At 34.8% G+C, this 18,121-nt stretch overlaps 1 protein-coding gene across 5 annotated transcripts in view; it reads left to right on the forward strand.

Annotated features, from left to right (window-relative positions):
• The window catches only part of CSMD3 (CUB and Sushi multiple domains 3), a 605,611-nt gene that overhangs the window by 99,518 nt on the left and 487,972 nt on the right, over positions 1-18,121 (forward strand). For all 5 annotated transcript variants that reach the window (XM_050305446.1, XM_050305454.1, XM_050305462.1 and 2 more), the window contains exon 3: positions 3,132-3,244. In XM_050305446.1, the coding sequence (XP_050161403.1) occupies positions 3,132-3,244 (113 nt within the window). The remainder of the gene's footprint in view (positions 1-3,131; positions 3,245-18,121) is intronic.

An 18,121-nucleotide genomic window follows, 5' to 3' on the forward strand; every position in this document is an offset into this window, starting at 1 on the left:
CATTTAGTTGTGACTGCCTTGAGGAAGTGGCAATCAGACCTATGCACATACATTATCTTACAGGTATTTTGCTACTTATCTAACATATCTGTGCTGCAGGTATGTTGTGCTTACTATGTTTCATTTTAAAGGGCAATGAAAACTATTCTAGTTAACATTGCTTTTAGAGTTTAACACACAAATGGGACTTTAGCTCTGAGGTCAATGTCTTGTACCCAATGAATAATACTCAAGTATTATTTCAATTGTCTTAGTGAATTACATTGCATTCCTTTCTGAAAATCTTTGGTGTTTTACTGAGTGATATTTGCATGTGAATTTTTTCTTAATTAAAATTTTTGATTAATTTTTCATCTACTAAACCAAGAGTAAAACCTCTGCATTTCTTCCTATCAATTTAAGTGTAGCAACCAAATTAAAGAAGTCCCACCCATGAAAGCTAAATGGTATCAAATGGCTCTCATAATGGTTTGTTTTTCATGAGGAGCTGTAATGTTTGCTATGTTAGGAATATATTTGTTCAGTTTAAAAATCCCCTACCCATCTCATCTGGGCTATGTACCACTCATAAAATTAAATACTTATGGATAACTATGTATTTATTTTCTGCTGGATATATGTTTATATCCACAAGTCTTTAAAATTATTGAGTAGCTAAATAGATAAAGTTATTGAGTAGCTAAATAGATACCAGCAAGACTTACTGTGTGATGCAAGTTAAACTCCTATTCAAATAATTGTTTTTCTTTTACATTAGATCAGCGTATTTTGAAGTGTTGTTACTTATCAATGGATTAGTGTCTTTTTTTGGTCAATGACCGAGCTGTTGGGAAAATTGCATTGAAACTGACTTATCAAAGAATTATGCATATACCTATTTGGGAGATGTGATCATCTTATTACTTTCTTTTATTGTTAGAAAAAAAATTTCTCATAATCAAATAAAAATACATTTCCATAATCCTAAATATTCTGTAAATAATTCTACATCTTTTCATATTAACAAAAAATCTTTAATCTAGTCTTGGTTTAGTGACATTATTCATAAGGTTGCCAGTGACAAAACAAAGAATAGGTTTCTAGTTACACTCACTGATTACTTGCTACATATAAAATATGTATATATACTTGTTTATGGGCCGTTGCTTCTTTTGTTCGTGGTTTTATGTTTTCTGGTTATGTGATATAAGTACTATTATCATTTAGCTTTCACACCTGTCATGACTGTAAACAATGACATACATTGGCTACTGTTTTGTGGTGGGGTTGCTGTGTTTTATTCTGGTGTTTGTTTTTTTTTCAAAGATTGCTTAAGAAGAAACATCTATAGAATACCATTAATTTAGAATAGCAAGGACACTAAGTAGATAGGCAACAAAGAACAATATAAAACTTTTTAAGATCCCCACAGCAAATAAGTCTCATGGTAAATTACTGGTACATTACATAGAACTCATCCAAAGGTATCTTAAATCTAAAAATAAATAAAACATTAAATAAATGTTAATATTGCAATTATTTTTTTTTTAGCAAATAATTTCCTGACCTTTTGAATTCTGGGCTTCTCATCACTCTATGTCCTTCTCACTGATGAGACTAGAAATACGGATAATGGCAGGCCATAACTCATCAGTTAATTTGCAATTTCAGAACAAGACTGAGACTGAATTTCAGTACAAGCAGCAGCAAATGTACAATAAACAACATTGGTGTTTGTAATACATCTATCAATCAAAATTAAATATATATACCATTTATTACAATAAAAATATTAGCGTTTATATGGGTTTTTTAGGTGTCCCCAAGACCAACCTATTTAGCTATATATATAGTTGTATTTAAAAAAAACCAAACACCACAAACCAAAAACAAAACAAAACAAACCCCAACCCAACAAAACAAACTAAACCAATCCCTTCCAAGACCTAAACAAACGAATTTCTTCTAAGAATGGAAAGGAAAAATGTAAATCTCGAGCAACCTGGACTAACTCTGACTTCAATCCCATTTTGAACAGTATGTTGAACTACTTGAGCTCCACAGGTCCCTTGTGATCTAAATTTTTCTGTAATTCTAAATTCAAAGTAAAAAGTACAATAAGGGATCATCTACAAACACATGAAAATAATTTTCATGTCAATCATTAATAAAATAAATCATCCTAATCTGCTACACAATGTTTCATACATGGCTAACTGGGCTCTAAAGATATGTCTAGATTTCACTGAGTATAAACAGCTAAATTCTTCAGCTTGTTCTTTAGGCAATTTCAATAGGTAAATACTATGGGCTTTGTTGATCTGATATGAAGAGGTTATTCTCCTAGAACTGAGGAAATTAAGTGTTAGCATATGTACATCAAATGAAAAGAATGTGTAGAAGTGAGACTCAGCAGAAAATTTCAGCAGTGCTGAGTACAAGAACTTTCCTTTCATCTGCATCTCAGACATAGTGGTTTTAATAGAACAAAACAGAACCAAACATACAAACACCACCAAACCCACAAACTCCAGCAACACTGTAATTCCTTGCAAGAGAGCTTTCTTTATGAATGTGTGATTTCACGATGATGCTTCTGGTATTTCCTCTGAGTTGAAATCAGAAATTTCTTCTCTGAGGCTAAAGTACAATGTTTAAATTTTATTAAATTCCCTCATTAAAGTGAATCACGGTCCCTTTCTTCTATCATATTACTGCGTAAAAGTTTAGCCACTACAAATTTGACCAGAGACCTCTGTAAAATATACACTGCAATACAATTTTGAACATAACCCTAAAGAGTGTAAATTGTCTGGTGGTTTGTGATTTGCCTGGTTGTTTTATTTCTTTCATCTACTGATAATCTGAACCATTTTTAAAGTCCAGTTTCTATATCTTACTATCATCTATATTAAATACATTTTTCTCAAACTGAACTGATGTACCTTACCTGGTTCAGTGTCCATGAAAAATGGTCAAATTTAACATGAATTCCTCAATTATCATATAAAAAATCATTTTTTTAAGTAATATAAACTCCATACTTTTAAGCTAGTTGTCCTTTCCATGGTTAAATATTGTTTGACATCAACCTGTCACACAAAATTTTTTTTCAGACAATTAACCATGAGTTGTGCTTTTTTGTTTCTTAGGTTAACAGGATTTCATCTTCCTCCACCTGTGACAAGTACAAAATCTGTATTTTCACTCCGCTTGACAAGTGACTTCGCAGTTAGTGCTCATGGGTTTAAAGTTTACTATGAAGGTAAGACATTCTTAACAAAATATTCTGGGTTGGTTTTTTTTTCCTTTCTGATCTCTATACATAACAAAACTAAATATCCCACAAAAATTTATACAAATACACATCTATAACCTTATCCAAGTCGCAGTATTTGCTTTTCGTGCAATCATTCAGATGCATAGTTTCACATCTGAAACTAAAATATTTAAAACTCTACCATCTATAGTGCCATCCAGACTCAAATATTTTATGACTTTACCTTTAAAAATGGCAAATTATTCAAGTTCTGAAAAACATAATCATAGTCTTTCTGGTCCTTCTAACAAAAACTTATTCAAATTAACATCAACACATTGCTATTTACTCTCAAATTTCTCTAGATAGTGGAATTTGTATCTGAAAGTTTTATGGATGGATTCCTTCTCATATGCTGACATAGGATAAATGCTGACTCAGTTCTCTGAACTATATAAAGCTACTTCCCTATTGCAATTTCCACAGTTGTCTACAGTTTTCACACAGACACTGAAGTAAATGAACTAGAAGTCAAGAAGTTCATAGTATTCTAATGTATGTTGCAGGACGGATCTTATTTATAACCAAGCTCACTTGAGTAGTGTTTCAAGAGTTGGTTTATATCATGCATTCTCGTTCTTAAATCTATTTCTTGGTGCTGGGACTATGAACTCTAACTTGTGTTTATAGGATATACAAAGAAATTGTTGTTTTTCTCTTTTCCTTTGCTATTGTTCTTTGTGGTTTGTTTTAGTGTTTTTTAAAAATTATTTTATTTTATATTATTTTTATTTTTATTTTGGTAAGTTTTTTCCCCATTTTTTTTTTTTAAAGGCACTTGGTGTAGAGACACTTGCTCTTTCTGCTTCCAGTAAATGTTTCCATCAACAAGACAGTAGCTGTAACAAACTGCCTGGGGAATTCTGAAGCCATTGTTGTTCCCTGCTTGGTCCCCTCTGCAACAGAAACTAATCTCTGAGAAAGTAACTAGCTGAGTAACACTTTGATAACTAGGAAAATATCCAAAAATTAGTAATGCAGTGGAGGGTGACCATAGAAATACAGCCCAGAGTCACTCTGTAGTAAAATGTTTTCAGCCATCGGTATAGTCTACCTTCAGGTATGATGCATTAGAATACTACTTAATATAGGAATTCCCTCCTATATATCAAGATATGAAATGAAAAACATAACATAATATTCAGGCTTTTCTTGCCCCTTGAGATATAGAAAATAGCCGAAGTGGTTACGCACCATCTTTTTTTCTGGTTTGCACAAAAAACAGAGGTAATCTACAAAATAGAAATTTTATAGAAAACGTGTGTAACTGGTTTTGGCTAGTTTGTAGCTAGTCTGCAGTCTGTTAATTTATCAAGTATTCGGTAACTTTGTTCAGCAGTGGCATTATTACAAAAATGTTCTATTAAAATGTACTATGCAATTCCTATGCTTTTTTAAGTATGCAAAATATAATATATATCTCTCACAGGTGTTGAATTCATTATATATGGTATCAGATGTTCTTATAAACTGTTTGGCAAAAGATTTTAGCACTACTAGAGCTAACAGACAACATACTATGCATCTCAATTATGACAAAATAATTAAATCTAAACCAGAAGATTAACAATAGACTAGTTTGCACATATGACTGACTCCTCACATAGTTCTTTTCTAGGTAAAAATAGCATGCTGATTAATAGAACTCAAGCTCCTAAATTAATGTCAAGTCTAGGGAAATTTTACCTTCAACCATAGAAATGAGCATTTTAGAAGAAAACATAAACTTTTTGCCTTGAACTTGATATTTAAATGTCTTTTATGAAACTGAGGTTTTATTTTCTGAAATTAGGAATTTGAAGAAGTTAGACTAGATCCCAGAGTTTTAATTCAATGATCTTTCCATAGCCAGACCTCCTTTTTTAAGACTTGCATCAAGGCAACTTCCTTCAGTCTGAGAATTTTTCTGTAAATACCTATTTTTCTGGCTGCCTGTGAAGCTACCTGTCTTTACACCCAGACAGCAAAGAAATGAAAGCCCATTACATTACATTACATTCATTTCATGCATCCTTCCTTGATGTGAGAGAATAGATGTATTTAAATGATAATCACATAGGGGCAATTTCCATTTATTGCCTTGTACTCTTTGTGAATGTGTATAACCTTGCAATCAACATTTTAAGTTCTGGTTCTTCCTAGTATACAATTTTCAAAATTTTTGATTGCCCAGTAGCTCCTTCTTAGCTTCCTGATGAAACATCTGCATACTTAGTACCCCTAAATATCAGATCACATAATTTCATACTTCATTATGGATCTGTAATTTGAAATTTAAGGCAGAAATAATTATCAACCTGTCATTGCAATAAAGCAGAATGATAGAGATGGCATGAGAGGATAGGCTGAGCAGTAGAGACATATGTTTGAAGGGATTAGACCCAGTTGTGATTTGAAAAAGAGAGAACATGCCTTTCATAATCAGGCATAATATAAAACACTTTGCTTTGAAGTGCTTGGAAATAGAAAACAGAGGTAGATGGTTATATGGGATGCATTACTGTTCATTATTAAAACAAAAAACAAAACAAAACAACAACAAAAAACCACAAACAAAACAAAAAAACACAAGGCCTGCAAACATCTCTTTCTCTGACTTATCACGCTCTTGACAAATTTGCAACTGAGCTGAAAGTTGACAAGAAACTCCAGAGTACCTAACAGAATCTGTAGGAAATATGAATATGTGGTGGATTTTCTTGATCATAACACAGTGGAACATAGTAATTTTCTAATCTCCTGAGAATAAAAATGTGTATGAAAAGACATAAAATATATCATTAATAGAAAGACTATGCTGATCCACCATATGGAAGCCATTCAAACTGCATTCAGTCAAATCAAGTGCATGAGATACCAAAGAAATGCCCACTATAGCTTGTTAACATCAATATCATAAGCCTTAGTTTTTACTCTGTGTCCCACCATCCATCTCTCCTCTCCTTCCTTTTCTCCTCACTCTCTTTCTTTCCTCAATATCAAGTGGCATATTTGAATTATCTTTGGTACCACTACGCACATATTTCTTTATATTCAGTTTCTTTATTATTTGGAAAAGAACACATCTGATAAATACACCTCTCTATCTAGCACAATACCCCTAGAGAAAAATGATTTCATGAGAGAAAACTGGAACAGCTTACCCAAAAGAAATAGACATCACTTACAGTGAGAACAGAAATCAGTGAGATGCACTGAAATTTAATGAGGAATTTTAAGGAAAAAATGGAGCTATAATAATTACCAACAGTAATTTATAATTTTATTTTTGTCTAGTGACACAGCATTGATGGTTGGAGTGAGAAATGGAAGTTCTATGTTTCTGATTCTTTTGATTTTTTTCTGGAGAGGTTTCTGGCGCTGTTCTGGTTTTTTTGTTTGGCTTTTTTATTGTTTTTTTTTTTTCAGTAGCTTTCAGGCTCAATGCAACATGTGTAGGTATTAATGTATGGAGGAGAAATGCTATACTTAATCATCGCTTTGATAATTTAGGCTAAGTCACAATGCAGCTGTGTCCTTTTTTATTTTATTTCTGATAAGATTATTTGGTTTCGAAATAGAAGAATTTGATGCACTTTTCCATTTCCTGTTGTCCTAAGATACATAAGCAGCCTTATTCATTGAGAGTACAGGAGGAAATACAGCTGCTGAGAAAGAAAGCAGCATATCAGCTTGGCCCATACAGCTTAGACCTAGTCCTGCTTTGAACAGTGCTTCTCTTTGTTCTTGCTCTGTTATCTTACAGCTGCTAAACAGGTAACTGACATTGCTAAATCATTGACTCCATTAAGAAATTAATTACTAGAATTTATGATAACCTTTATTCAAGGTAAATATGATAGACATGTTTGTGCTATCCTATTGGTCATGGCAAAGAAAAGAAGAATTTAATTATATAGATTATCCTTATAGTGAAAACTCTGAATATCCTGGAGGTGAATTGAAATTATTGATAATAGTGGTATGAAATGTAAATTTTTCTGGGTTTTACTGCTGCACATCATTTTAAAGATGAATTATAAAACTGAATTATTAGACACTGTATAAATAATGAAATTATCTTCATGTTTGTATTGGACTGCTGCTATGGAATTCAGCAATTCTGCTGAAATATTTTTGAGAGGAGTTTGAGAACAATGTTAAAAATTTCGAGAAAGATCATATCTTTATGGATAATGGGAGATGGGGGAAGGAAAGAAGGTAACAGATGGTGTTTATTAACAGAATAGGATTTCCATCTAGTGACTTCTGAGGACCTATCATGCATTTCTTTCAGCAATATAAAGAAAAATTGGTAGCTGATGTACAGTATTATTGAAGCATGTAGATCAGAAATACTAGTAGGACTTAAATGTGCCAGGATGTGGATGCTAAAAATAATTTTGGCAGTTGGTATAGAGCTAGAGAATGAACAAACAGGATAACCTATTTTTAGCTCTCCTCCATATCAGAATTTAGAAATGTGGCTACGCATAATCTAAATCTTGGATTTAGGTGAGGTTTATGAAGTAATAGCTGTATTAAGCTAATAATATCACTGCTAACTTAGTATAAAATTTAAAGGAATACTAATGAATTATTATTTAGTGTTGGAGTGCTCTCTACAAAAGTCCACTGAAGAATTGTTTGCCAGTTTGAAGTTGTAAAAGCCACAGACTTTAAGCTATAAAGTTGTCACCAGGCTTACTGCCTGATAATATTATAGACTCTTTTTGTTGCTGTTTTGATTTTACCATAACTGTGGTGGGTATGGCTGCCCTCTGTCATTGCATTGCTTCAGCAAACCCTTCATAAAAGTGGAATTAAATTGAATTTGCCCAATATTTTGGAAAAGGAAGGGAAAGGAAGGAAAATTTAAACAGAGAATGATTAAATTACTGAAACGGATACATTTGTAATGGAAACTCCTGTTTTGACAACCAAACTTACTAAATCTAACAAGAAAACATGCTAAATATAAGGCAATTGATATTCTCTGTTTTTACTTCCATTCAACCTGTTGGACAACAAGAAGAAAATAAAGCTGCTGGAGTTTCCATCTTTTGTCTGAATATATGAACATCTGCCACATTATCTACTGAGTCCCATAAAATTATTTAACATGTTTCTGGTCTTGGATATGGATGGAAAATATCCATTAATGCTTGGTCGTGGACATGTATCTACTCTCCACAGCACATGATACAGGGATAAAATTACTGTATATTCAGGGAAAAAGAAAACATGAAAGATAATTATCATACTTTGACTTTATTGTACCATTCTTCCAGACAGTCATCAAGGCGTTAGGTAGTTTTGAACTCCCTTTTTATAGGGAAGGCAAAGGGAAAGTTAACGTATTGCATTATTTAAAAATTAATTTAGTAAATGAAGGGGAGTTATAAAAGCTTAAAAAAAGTTTACAGAAAGATTAAATAAATATTTAAACTATAAGACATGGTGCTAGGTCATGTTTTAAAGTGATTTTTTATAATGATGTGTTCACAGTCTCAGCTAAGAGACATAAAGTTGCATAAATTTTATGTTGGAATAAAGAATAGCAGGATATTGCCCTGAGTTTTATCCTATTGTTGGTACTTAAGCATCAATCCAGACAAGAAAAAGCAAAACAAGAAGTCTATTAAAATTTTTGACATATCTCAGTTATTTTATGTGGAAAAACTCTACATGAATATTCTTTCCCATGTATCATACAGAGATGAATAGCCACATGACATCTTCCTATACAATATTTTCTTGACATCATTAGTATCTTTTCCAAAATACACTCTGTCAGTTAACAGTGTCACTAAATGAAATAGGTATTAGTTGGGAAAATATGCTTTTTTTCTTTCAGTTCACCCAGTGTAGCTTGAGTGTCACAATCCATCATTGCCTCAGGACTGTCTTGCTCATCCTAATGCCAGATGTACTTGTAAAGCTGTAGCACAGAAGATAATCACCGTTTATGAAATCAATATTAGGTTGCCTTGGTGCTTCTACCTGTATTACCTATGTTATATTGGTACCACCATTCAGGTATAGTTCCAGAGGGAGGAAAGAAAAGTAATCTTGAGGACTTCATCTGTTAAATTTTTATAGTGTTTCACACCATTTTCTTGATGCTAAAAACATTCGTTTGGATTTGGCTAAAGAATAACTCCTGGAAACAAATTTAGCTCTTGATGACATCAGGCTTTAAGAAAATTTTCTTTGATTACACTAAACGCTCTGCCTCACTTAGAAGTAAGACTTTTTAATTCTGATTTTGGAACTTCTAGCCACTGGCTTTTGTTCTGCTTTTATCTACTAAATTACAGAGCCCTTAGTATTAGCATCTGTTATTATGTAGGTTCTTAAGTATTGCAATAAAATCACACACTTCAGAGTACTCTTTCCTTTTAATATGGGCTTTTAAAGTCTTAAACATTAAGTAATTTGTTCCAAATATTGAAATATTTTGTGTCATTCTTCTGCATTTTCATAATTTTGGGAGTGTTGTGTGAAAAAGGGCTCTGCTCGGTGCTCTTGTCTGGCTGAGCCCTACACGTGATCACCACAACCTCTCCTATCTTCTTATGAAATGTTTTTTTAACTCTCAGAGCAATCTTGCTCTCTGTCCTGTGTGTGTGTGCAGGGGCTTAAAGGCCTGAGTGCCACTGGAGTGAGTGCTACTATAGCCAGACTTGTGTCTGGTGTAGGTGTCCCTGGCCTGTGGTATCAACTGCTGGAGAGAGTGGGGTCTCAGTGCCATCTGCTGGAGCGGGTGGGGGTCTCATCTGCCACCAATTGGATGGGAATAATAGGAGTCCCAAAAAACAGCTATCAGGAGGATACGGCATGAGGGAAGCAAGTGAGGGGCTCAATGCCAGCCCTTGGAGCAGATCCTGTGACAGGTACTGAGATCCTGTGACAGATACTGAGATCTTGTGACAGGTACTGAGGCAGAGTCAGGGCAACTGCATGTGTCACTCACCAGCATACTTCCAGGTGGAATTTCTGGTGGGCAGGAGGTCCTGGATCTGGGATGAGGTATCAGGTGGGTAGAGAGTCCATGCTGGACAAGTGTGTCAGTACTTCATATTTACTCTTGGGCATCAAGCTGGACCAGCCAGGGAGCAGGGGATCCCTGGGGCCAGTAAGAGGGCCAGGGGTTTGGGCAGGGGTGCCAGGCAGACAATGATCGTTCTGGTACTTGTGAGACCTGTGAATGTACATGTGCTTGTGAACTTAAGTAGTCCTACATCTACACCTTCATGAATGTCCTCCTGTGTTTGCCAGCCAAAGAGGGGACTGGCTTCCAGTGCTTGGCTTCCAGAGGTGGATGCTGTTGAAGGCAGAGTCTGGCCTGTGTTGCTCTGTAGCCTGTTGTGTCAGTGTCTTGTGTGTGTCTGTGTGTCTCTCTGGGATACTTAGCTGTGCAACTGGTTACATCTACAAATGGAAAAGCAGCAAGGAGGTCCCTTGGCTTGAGTCAGACATTGCCAGGTCTCAAGATGCCCTAGAGTGGGGTCCCTGTGACCAGGCAAGATAAATATCCAGGCTCCAGAGCTGCTGGATGCAGTGGCCACTTATAACATCCCTTCAGATCCTTAAATGTCATTTGGGTTCATCAAGCATAATTTGCCTTTGGTAAGTCTGTGCTGACTATTCCTAATTAGCTTTATCTTTCAGGTGATGGGAAATGGATTACAAAAATGTGCTCTTTAGGCTACTTTAGGCTACTTTAGGAACACAGGGAAGGGTTACTAATTTGTAGTGCTTGTGGTGATCCCTCTTGCTTTCATTAGGACAGGTGTGTAACTAGTCTGTCTAATCATGAAGGACTATCACTGCTTGCTATAATTTTCCATGGTTTACTGACAGCAGCTTTTCAGTCATTGTGGGACAGCTCTTCTGGTACCCTTGGGTGAATCTGTGACTGTCAATATATTCAACTTTTCAACGTAAACACAGAACTGACTACCTCTCTCCTTTCCAACTGGACTGATACATGAAGAGTTTATTTCTTGTGAAGAATGATGCACATAAGGCATAGAGTTCTTTGGCCTTTTCCATATTGTATATTGTTGTCTGTTCCACTCACTGCTGTATCTGCACTTTTCTCTGCCAATTTTTTGCTACCAACATACTTGTAGAATCCCATTGTATAACCCACAGCACCCCTCGCTGAGTGTGAATGCCCCTTGGACTTCAACTTTCTTCACTTTGTCCCTAAGTACTGAAGCACCACTTCTGTGTACCTTTCTTGTTGTTTGTCCTTTTTTTTTTCCCCATTTTTTTGATCCATTCTTCTTTGCATTGTAGTTCATTAAGAATCTTCCGTGTTAACCTCATGAGTCATTTGCCAAAGTTCACTTCCCATTAAAATAGTTGGGATGTCATTTAAAAAAATCAACTGTCTCTCTGCTTGCCCTTCCTCCTCATAATTGCTTCCCAGGAGATTCTGCCTAAAAATTCCCCAAATAAATCCAAATATGATGTCTTAAAGTCTGGTGTCCCAATTTAGTACTTACTTCTCAACCTTCCTTCTAAAGCTGGGCTCAATTTTATTCTCTTCTGCTCTATTGTTAGGTCCCTGTCCCTTGATAGGACTATTTTTAAAAGGCTCTCCTTTGAGTTAAAGAAGTCCAGTTGCACTTGGGTTCTTCTTTGCCTTGATCCGGTAGTTTTGTTTCTTCCCAGCAACCTTACTTCATCTTCAGATGAGGTACTGCCATGGATTTGATGATTAAGAAGGCGAAACCCTTGAAGGCAACTCTGCAACTAGGCACTGGTCTACTGGATGTGCCAGAAGGATTGAAAGGGATACCAACACCATCAGGGATCACGTGCCCCTCATTCTTCTCCTCAGAATCCCATACCAACTTTTGATCTGCTTAAGGTTTCCTTTGGCCACGTTATTACCCCTCACATGTGTGAGTAGCATGAAGTAGCAGTTGTGAGGCTGAACAAACAGCAATTGCTCTGTGAAATTATGTGTCTAGGCTCCAGGCAAGAAGTACCTGCTCCAAGATTAGAGGCCTGGCTTGCAGGCAGGTGACTGTGCCATGCAGGAGGGAGTGTCTAACTGCTAGTACCTCTCAAAGGTCATGTGGATGAGTTTCAGTCTGAATGGCTGTGTCACGTTCTTATCAGTACGCAAAGCAGGTTAAAGATTGTTTCTGCTGCCAAATATTTGTCATCTTATTTTTGAGAGAATACGTGATAGATTCGTCTAGATATACTTCTCTTTCCCTTCTCTGTCCTTTCATTTAAAAAATAACATATAATATTTAGGAAAAAAACCCTCATAGACATGCTTGATTATAGACCTAGTGTTTTATTCTACCATAATTAGCAATTAGGCTTTAGTGGTTCTCTGTTCCATACTACATTTTCTTAGATAAATCTTAAAAAATAAAATAAATAAATAGGTTGATTGGAGTGGCACAGGACATGCATAATTTTGTGCCAGGCAAAATGAATGGAAATATATTTATTTGTTTTAGCATATGGAAAAAAGGTCATTCTTTGAAAGTTGAAAACCAATGATTAACCTATCATTTCTTCTGCCTTGAGAAATGCTTAATTATTAGAAAAACAAGATGTCTCTCCCTTAGTTGGTAAAAATCCACTTACTATTTCAACGTCTTCTGTTTAATTTTTTTTCTTTCAGAATAATGTTGTTAAATAGGCTATATTTGTCAACTTATTGTACTGTAATTTATCATTTTGATACATGCCTCATATTGAAGTTTAACTAAGATACTGATTAATTTGAAATCTTAATTATATGTCAGCCTTAAGTTTTTTTCTTGTATCTTCAACATCATTTTTCATTAAAAAATCAATTGAATATACACTGCAAGTCTTGAAAGAAATTTCCCAAGAGATTCCAAGGTTTTCTTGGTGAACTTATATTCTTCAGCTACTGGACTGTCATATTATTAAGATAAATACAAAACCCTGACAAAATCTAATTTAAGATTCACATTTTGATCCTATGTCTAGACAAGTAGTGATAACTGTAATCCAATATAGCTGAAATAGTATTCTGCAGGAACTAATGTATACTGTTAATTAAACTATCAAATTAAATGCAGCTCCATGTTTATAAGCAGTTCCTTCCTTCATGCTTTTTCTAAGTTATAGTTCAATGAAATTTTCAAATAGTAATACACAATAGCAGACTTTGAAATATCCATACAGTTTATAAAAATGGAGTTGCTGAAAAGTGGCCCTTACACCTCTAGAACTACATGGCTGAATCCTTCGATCTGCATTTGGTATTTGATGGCATTTTGGCTTTGATTTATGTTAGCTTTGATAGAACTTTTTTATCAATGATATCAAAATACACAGATGTACAAGAACTGGTTCAGAATGCTCAGCATGCCATCTTAAAAATTCTTCAAAAGTAATTCTTCAAAAGTCCACAGATGGAGGGATTTATTCATGAAGAGAACATGCATTTCAACAATACAGTACTATAACCTAAGAAGAGACTAAATTTATCATAAACAGATTTTCAAATTTTGCCAGTTTTTCACGTCTGTTAAATTTTTGGACACTTAGATCAGTAACAAGATAGTCATACTTATCTGGATGATCATGTTATCCAGAACAATACCATTATAACCATTTAGGTGTGATTATGATGGCAATTTTATTTTAACAGAAAGGGAAGAGCAATTGCTTACTCAGCGCTGAAAATATCTGCCTATTAAAATAAAATAAAATTTGTTAGAAATATATTTTGGAAGATATTTTATTTTTTGATCAGCTCTTAGCAGAGAATTTCTCATTAACCTATGTGGTCATATACACAAAACTTTGTAAATTTAGACAGCTTTGAGAACGGATGGATAATAATGCTGTGAACTAAATGGTCAGTCAAGTGCCTTAAAGTTTGAAAACAAGAAGTTAAAATAATTGGAAGCAATTTATTATTAAATAAAAGTTAAATCATATATGTGTGTGTATATATATATGTAAATAAAATAATGAAATAAAAGTTAATATTAATCTTCTGGCTGTTCTCTTTTGAATCCCTGTCTGAATAATACAAAGAAAAATAAAAATCCATTCCTTTGTCTGGTGGTTGGCAGCAGGCCACTGAAATCTCATGAACCATAAGTGGCACGTTACAGCTAAAAAGTATTTAGCCAAGCTGCTTATCTAAGATACATACTATAGATGTAGTTGGAAAAGTTGTAGCAAAATATTGGCAAAATTTTAAAACTTTTTTTAAATGCAGTTCTACATTAGAAATGCTTTAAAACTCCAAAGCTAACTTTTTTTCTTTTAACAGAGATTTATTCTAAGAAAAAGAATGAGTTCTTGATTTTTGATGAATTGATGAATTCTTGATGAATTCTTGATACATTTTTTATGTAAAACCCTAGAAAATTGCCTGTTTTAAAAACATCAGGTCAGTATAAGTAAGACTTTTTAAAAAGAATTTTCTGAAAATAATAGCAATGCAATAATTAAAAACATATGATTATCAGCTTTGGTTTTGGTGTAGAATTCTCATACCTTCTTTTCCTTTTAATTTTCATTTTACATTCTGCAGTTTCTCTGCTATAAAAAAGCATCTGAAGTGTATATTGAGAAAATGAACAAACCAGATATCAGAAAGCAATCCTGCTTTCATATAAAAAAAATAGAAGATTAGGAGTCTTCCTTATATATATTTATTCTGTGATTAAAGAAGAAAATAAAACATTAGGATCACAAAAGTTGGGGGTTTTAAATTGAATTTAGCATTTATGTTGCCCTTCCCCTACTGTTCTGTCACTGTGCTTCTAAGCAATAAATGTTCTTAGTTCTTTTAGGACCAGATATCATTGCCACTTGTAGCATTCAATTCCCAGTCTCTCTAAAAGTATAATCAACCCTTACGCACTTAGCGACAGTTGTAGAGCTGATTTTGTGATGAAGATATACACCCAGTGGGAAATGATTTGAAATCCCAGGGTAAGAAAATGCTACTAAACTATGGCTTCTCAACATGAACATGTGAGTCAGGGTCTGAGCTGGTGATGCAGAAATGAAAGTCTCTGCTTATTCCTCACAGCACCCTGTCTCTCTAGACTGCTAGTTAATAGTAAGTAGACAGATGACAAGAACAAAATGTTTATAGACAAGTATTGCTGTTAAACATCAACATGCTGTGTCATCTTTAATTACAGTGTAGCATTGCTCAATTCTGTACTTGTCACAAGATCTCTTATTGGAAGCAATAAGAATGTGTTATTCTGAGCATGAAGCATCTTCATTCAGAAAAACTTTCTGCCTAACACCCACAATTCTGCTACTGTCAAACCTAAAATTCATTTCAACTTCACATATTGGTGAGATGCAATGAAATACAGACTCCTAGTCTAGTTCCAATCCCCCTGCTGCGGTCAGGGACACCTTCCACTGGACCAGGTTGCTCAGAGCTCCGTCCAACATGACCCTAAACACTCCCAGGGATGGTGCTTACACAGCTTCTCTAGTCAGCCTGTTCCAGTGACTCACCACCCTCACAGCAAAGAGTTTTTCACAGAATCACAGACTGTTCTGGGTTGGAAGGGACCCACAAGCATCATGAAGTCCAACTCTGAAGTGAATAGCCTGTACAGAGATTGAACCTGCAACCTTGACGTTATTAGCACCATGCTCCTTTTCATAATATTTAATCTAAACCTACTTTCTTTCAGTTTGAATCACTGTATAGGGTATTCTTCTAAAGCCTTCTTTGTAATTTAAATGTATTTATTTATTTATTATTCATAGGATTCCTCTTAAAGTTCAGCATGAAATAATATTCAATAAAACCAGGAAAAGTTGCTCAAAAGCAAGGAATTAATTGGACAAAAGAAATCAAAAGAAGAAATTACTGAAAGATTAAAATGGAAAAGGAGACAGAAGCATTGATGAAACAAATTTGGTTACAACTGCTAAATGATTTGAAGACTTTTATAACACAGGACTTCCTCACATTAGTTTTGATAGGCAACATGTTTCAATTTTGACCAATGGACTGAAACAAAAAATTACAATATTAGAGAAGTTGTCAGGGGGGTTACCATCAACTTGGTGAGATTAGACCAGAACTAGAGAGCAGTAAAAGGCATTGAAAAAGAATTGGAAAGAAAATTACATGGATTTTATCATTTAATGTCCCTGGTGCTTTTGAGATGGTACAGACGTGGTCTGGTTCCTGTTATCGTTTCTTTCTCCCTCTTTGCCATTGTAGCACTCACAAGGCTAGGTAGGGAGCCAGATCAGAGAATTAATATTGATAAAAATAAATGTTGTTGCATCTGTATTATTCCCTCATTCTTTTCTCTGGTCCAGTCTGCTGTATGGTTCAAAAATGCTGAGCAACCTAAGAAAACAAAATTATGAATGAGATACATACAACAGGTGCTGTGAGAAAATATTATTCCATTGAAAACAGCCCATTTACCTTAATTTAAAACATTTGTCAAATCTTCATCTCGATGCAACATGTGTAATGCAGAATGACAACAGGAGATTATAAGTCTTCCAGCTGTAAATTGACTCACCACTTATCTGCGTTTCAGTGCCTAATGCCTGCTGACAAATTTACTGGGTACACAAAACTGACTTTTGCTTAGAAGAAAATGCATCACAATATCTTAGATTCCTAAGATTGTTTTGGGTTGCAAAGGCTCCAAGGAGCAAGTTTGTCATATTTGGAATTGGGTCTTTCATAAAAAGGATTATAGAGTGTGCATGTTATATTCACTTGAATCCAGTTTGATCACTATACAGACTTGAAACAATAGATTAAAAATTAAAAAAAAATAAAATCCCAAAGATGAAATTTGTATTACAGATTGAGAATAGCTGCAAAAGTGAAAATTAATTAAAGAACTTGAAATCTTAACAAAACACTGATTTTTCTCCTGGACTACTTCAATTTCCCCTGAAATTTAGGTCTCTTTTTTCCAGACTCTGATCTCTAAACCCTTTGGTTTTATGGTTGGCTTTCCCATGTGAGCATACTTTCACTGTTTCCTTCTGAGGGATGAAGTTCTTTTCTCTTAATCTCTCTCTGTATTTTAGAAGCTCTATCAAGTTCATTTATTTGATTGACACAATGTCGTGAACTGTCCATGAAGATCATGTCTTCACTACCAGTACTATCTGTGGCAAAAATGCAAGGGAAAGGAAGAGGATACTGTCCTGTTTTTTGGAATTGGTTTCCTTTCTTGGGAGTTGTTTTTAGCTTTCATTTTAATGGCTATTGAATTCTTTCCTTAGCTCTTTCCTTTAATCCCAGTACGATCTGGTAGGTGACATTTTTAAAGACTGCTACATCAGTTTATAAATCCTATCACGTGTGAGGGATTTGGTGGTCAGGATTCACTTCACAAGACTCCCAATTCACATCACAGTCCCGATGCCAATATCCTGTATTGTCATTGCGAACTCCCTGTAGAGCAGAGGGCAGAGGTAAACAATTCCAGAGTGCCATTCCATTCCTTTTCTCACTATGGCTATAAAGTAGATATAAATGACTAGGACATGTAGGTGTAAATACAAGCCATACCTAGGCACATTGCAACACACAGGTATGTGTGGGTTTTTCTCATCTTTGACAGAATACATGGCAAGATCACAGATATTAGAGTATTAGCATTTTTCACCCTGTTCCCCAGAATTGATAAGCAACTTTAAACCGTTGTCATATAAGTGTGTGTAACATGGTGAAAAACATAAGTACTTGTGTCATTATTACTGTTCCTGCTGTCGGGTCACATCGGTTTTCTTACAAGCAGATGAATACTGCATTGACTCCTAGGACACCTCAAACTTCCAGCTGGTGGGACTGCTGAAAGACCA

This window comes from Myiozetetes cayanensis, unplaced genomic scaffold, assembly GCF_022539395.1.
Source record: "Myiozetetes cayanensis isolate MyiCay16 unplaced genomic scaffold, myiCay2020 scf1, whole genome shotgun sequence".
NCBI classification, from domain to species: domain Eukaryota; kingdom Metazoa; phylum Chordata; class Aves; order Passeriformes; family Tyrannidae; genus Myiozetetes; species Myiozetetes cayanensis.